The 4,740-nt window shown below is 25.9% G+C and overlaps 1 protein-coding gene across 1 annotated transcript; it reads left to right on the plus strand.

Annotated features, from left to right (window-relative positions):
- The first annotated feature begins 263 nt into the window (after nt 1–263).
- On the plus strand, nt 264–1,174 carry LOC107608248 (uncharacterized). The gene has a single exon (XM_016310094.3). The coding sequence runs from the start codon at nt 356–358 to the stop codon at nt 1,043–1,045; it is 690 nt and encodes a 229-aa protein (XP_016165580.1). The 5' UTR covers nt 264–355; the 3' UTR covers nt 1,046–1,174.
- The last annotated feature ends 3,566 nt before the right edge of the window (nt 1,175–4,740 follow it).

The raw sequence follows: 4,740 nt of genomic DNA on the forward strand, positions 1-4,740 counted from the left end.
AATTACATTTAATATTAAAGATAATTACATTTAATTTCGTTCCAATTATCACTCCATTATAATATATTAATTAAGGGTGTTTTAATTTAGTAATTTTAAACAAAGTTAATTGGATAGAAATATCCCATTAGCAACAAAGAAGGTGGCAATAATCTCTCTCCAAAATTGAACCAAAAAGTCACATAAAGATTACACATTAAAATTTACTTGTATTGATTAATTAATAATTAATATTAATAATTATATACACTTACATACGCGCACACATATTTCAATCTCAACCTTCCATCATAACTATATATACATATATTATATATATAGCAACCTAGCTAGGCAATTGAGGATCAGCATCATCATGTCATCAAAATCAAACCCTTCAAACATTATTCTCCAAAGTCCTCCCAATATCGTTGTTATGAGTCAAAAGAAGAACAACAAGAAGAAGCTTAACATGTTCCTTGTTCATGATGAGGAACACTTATCAAGACAAGTATCATCAAATGAAGGTTATTACCATGATGTTGGTGAATCAGCATCGGTTCCATTTGTTTGGGAATCTCAACCAGGTACTCCTAAGGTTGTTAGATTCAGAGAAACCTCTTTTCCTCCTCTCACCCCTCCACCTTCTTATAATTACCAAAATGCCACTCCAAAAAACCCATTATTTACCAATGCCAAGAATAATAAAAACTCTTCAAAGTCTACTAGTCTTTTGAAAGCTTTATTATTTCCCAAGAAACGTAATCCAAGAAATAATAATAATAATAATAACAACAAAGGTTGTGTTGTTGTTCCTCCATCGCCAGAATCTCCTAATTCTTGGTCACACTCGTTATCGTCATCGTCGTCTTCTTTGTCATGGCGGCCAACATCGTACTCCGTGCCAAATTCTCCCATGGTACGACATCCTAGGAAGAGTGGTGTTACTACACAAAATGAAGATCTTTATTATGTGAATGATTCTAGTTTGTGTTTTGGAAATGCTAGGTCAAGAGGGTGTTACTCGTCTATGTTCAAGAAGGTATTGCTTGGAGATGTTATGTAATAATAATTATAATGTGGAATTTTGGAAATTATCTTTATTTGGTTAATGTATGTTAATAATAATAATTACTAAGTGCTGATATATAGGTGGAAAGATTATTGAATGTATACCAAACCAAACTTATTGTAATGAAGTGCACGTCATATCTTTTACTTTATTATTACCAATTTACCATATAAGGATTTTATTCCTTCTGTAATCTTATTCTTAAATCTTATGTTATATATGCTAAATTGGTAGTAAATAATTATCATAACTAACATTGTTATTTATGGTGAAGGAAAAATATTTGGAATTAATTTTTTTAATCAACAATCAGTTAATTTTTTCTTTGATTATTCATTTTCTTCTTTTTCTTAGTGTATGCTGGCCCACTACTTTGTTGGCTGGTTATTAATTAAAGAAAAATGAGCTCCCTAACAAAATTGTATTCTTGAAATGTATAAAGTATGGTACATCTTATCATATGTATATGAGAGCAATTCACTCTCACATTATTACTTGCTTGTCAATTAATTATTATCAAATAACTGTTTAATTTTAAATGCTCATCAATTTAAAAAATATTGAGAAGTATATTGATATTGTAACAAAAAGGAAAATAGTTTAAAAATTATTCTTAATATTAACATCTAGCTAGTAGTGGTTTCTCTTTTCTAAGCATGGTTTCACTTATTCTCTTATAAAGTAAATATATAATTGATATTAAAAAAATTATACAAAACAATTTTGAGTTGGTTGAGTGGATTAGCTGCATTCACTCGTCTTCTTAAGCAATTTTACTGTTATATTCTGTAATTTATTAATTATCAACAAATCTCAAATAGAACTAATTTTTGTGACAAATTAATTCTTGTCTTGTTAAGTATGCATGAAATATCGTAAAAAAAAAACAATAATAATAATAAAGTAGATTCTCAAACAAGGCATACTATACCACCAGCTGGTTAAAAAATGAATAAAGAACAAAGGAGAAAGAATGGGTTAAATTAAAGCAGCTTCAATAAAAAAGAAGCAAAAGCTAAGAAGAAAGAAAGAGCGAGGAAGGAGCCATTATATTAATTAATCCAAACACTTTGACTTAAGTCTTATCTTTATATATTGGCATTGCTGTAAACCTATTTATGAAAATAATGAAACTCGTTTTAGGTTAAAGTTTGGGAAAAGTTCTCTCTAAAGGACACTACAAAACTTTACTAGCTAGCAGCAGTTAATTATACCCCTTATTATTTATATATTTTCGCTACTTTTCATATTATATATTGTGAAATAGATAGATGAGACATGTTAAAGAAAAAAGTGTGTATATCATATAATATATGCTACATATTTCGGGTAAGAAATAATGGTAAGATACGGGATTTGAGTACCCTAATAAGTCCTAAAGTGCGTACATATAAAAAATAATAATATAAATAAAAATGTTAGTAGATACAATAATTTTTGTAATACATTCGTATTTATTTAAAATTTTCACTTTTTGTCCGGTGGGTGTTGTACCCTAATGAGAACGAGATCAGATTATTGGACAATTAAAGAAAAGTATTTGTAACACATTTTATATTGATTTAAAATGTATAATTAATATAATTTGTTATTGAAGGTCCCAAACGAATTAAAAATAAGTTGAATTAAAGAATTATTTTTATGATTTAATAAGTCTAATTTATTGTATACTGAATTTAGGAAATTTTTTTTTTATTTTTATCTCGTCCTACACTAGCAGAATAGAATATAAGTGAAAGTTGCAGAAAAGAAGAATAAAAAAGAATAACACTACGATATATTCTAGTTCAGTCATGAAATGTAATGTGATATGCGTTCAGTTTCCATCATAATAATAGTAAAATTTTTACTATAATCAAGATTGACTACAAACACCAATTCCAAGAGACTCACACTTTTATAATACACCTAAACGATATAATCCTAGGTTTAGTATCCTATAGACTATAAATACTAACCCAACTTAGATAAAAAAAAACAAAATACACTCGAATTCTAATATACTTTCGAAACCAAAATATTCAAACAAAAGAATAAAATAATTTTTGTGTGATCAATTCTCTTTGTCTTTTATATTTATCAATATAAATTTAATTTTAGACAATAAAAAAGTATAAACACATTCAAAAAAAAAAAAAAAAAAACAAAGGCTAGTGTATATGATCAGATTTGGCTCAAATGGTTGTCTTCTTCCTTGGATGAATTCTTCATATATAGAGTTTTGATCACTTCCTCAATGTTGAAATCATGCCCTATTTGATCAAGTTAGCCATTGCACAATCAATGCTCCAGCTATTGGCAAAAAGAGATGAAATCTTTTCTTCTTTAGCTTGATCATAAGTGCAACAACTTTTTAAACTTGACTTAATATCATCTTTTATAATATTCTTTTTATTATTGCTGTTTTGCATAATCCAAACTTGCTAGTTTGGTCATTTTTAATTGATTCTTCTGGAATTTGAATCCTCTACATTTTGAATTTCACTTTAAAGAAAAAAGTGTGATCTCTCACTATTTATTTCATAGGTGGGACCAAGAAAAAATATAAGAAAAAAACCATTCAAAAAGTAAGAGATTACACTTTACCCTCTAAAATAAAAATTTAAAATTTAGAAGATCTAAATTCCTCTATTAGTACTCATCATAATAATTAGTTATAATAAAAAATTATCAATTTATGTTTGTCATAATAAGATAATTAATCAATTCTTGACTCAACATTTATGATTTAAATTATATCAGTTTAATTTTATTTTTAAATATAATTTAATTTAATTAATCAAAGAATTATAATTTACACTGTATCAATTTGACTTTAGTTTTTACTGATCAAATCGAATTTAAATTATTGTGATTTATCACACTGTAATAAAATTTAGAGTAAAATGATAAATAAATCTTTAAAAATTTATATTTTAGATAGATTAATCTTTTAAAAAAATATATCAATAAAGTCTTTTAAAATAATAAATATGAATAAATTAGTTTAAATTAAGACTTTATATTCTAATTATAGCGATAAATTTAAAAATAATATGTCTATATCTGATATCCTAAAAAATTTTATTGATATTTTTTTTAAATTAATTTATCTAAAATATAAATTCTCAAAATTTTATTTCTCACTTTACTCTAAAATTTATGTATATTTTTTCTGCACCCAAGATAAACGACACAAGAACGTAAAAATGTGAATAATTTTAAAAGATACTTATAAGTGTTAATATGAAATTTAATTATTTATTTTAAAAGATATCATGTTTGCATGCTGATGTAGTCTTTTCTTTAGCATTTAGTCCCGTTATTTATAAAAAAAAGTAATAAGTACAGTAATTTGGAAAAACTAAACGAGCAAATGGATGTTTGTATACAAGCTAATATAAGGTCGTTATTTGTTAATCACAAGGTCAATGCTTATTACTATATTGATTAATTATTAGTTGCCCAGTTAATGTACATGTAGCATTTTAATAATTAACATACATAATAATCTATTACAAATTTACAATCTATTGAAGAGAGCGAATAGCAAATGAAAAGGATTAGGTAAGAATCATTTCATGTTAGTTTAAATGCGCGTTGTCTTCTGGCACGTGGCTTAACAAACTATAAGGAAAACGCTTATTATCGTTGGATTTATTATCATCCTGTAATTAATGATATAAATAGTATTAAATATTGTGAAATAA

Source organism: Arachis ipaensis, chromosome B7 (assembly GCF_059453495.1).
Source record: "Arachis ipaensis isolate K30076 ecotype BB chromosome B7, ASM5945349v1, whole genome shotgun sequence".
Taxonomy (NCBI): Eukaryota; Viridiplantae; Streptophyta; class Magnoliopsida; order Fabales; family Fabaceae; genus Arachis; species Arachis ipaensis.

Excerpts from the sequence above, each read along its gene's own strand:
- LOC107608248 (XM_016310094.3), top strand. The coding sequence starts at position 356 with ATGTCATCAAAATCAAACCCTTCAAACATTATTCTCCAAAGTCCTCCC.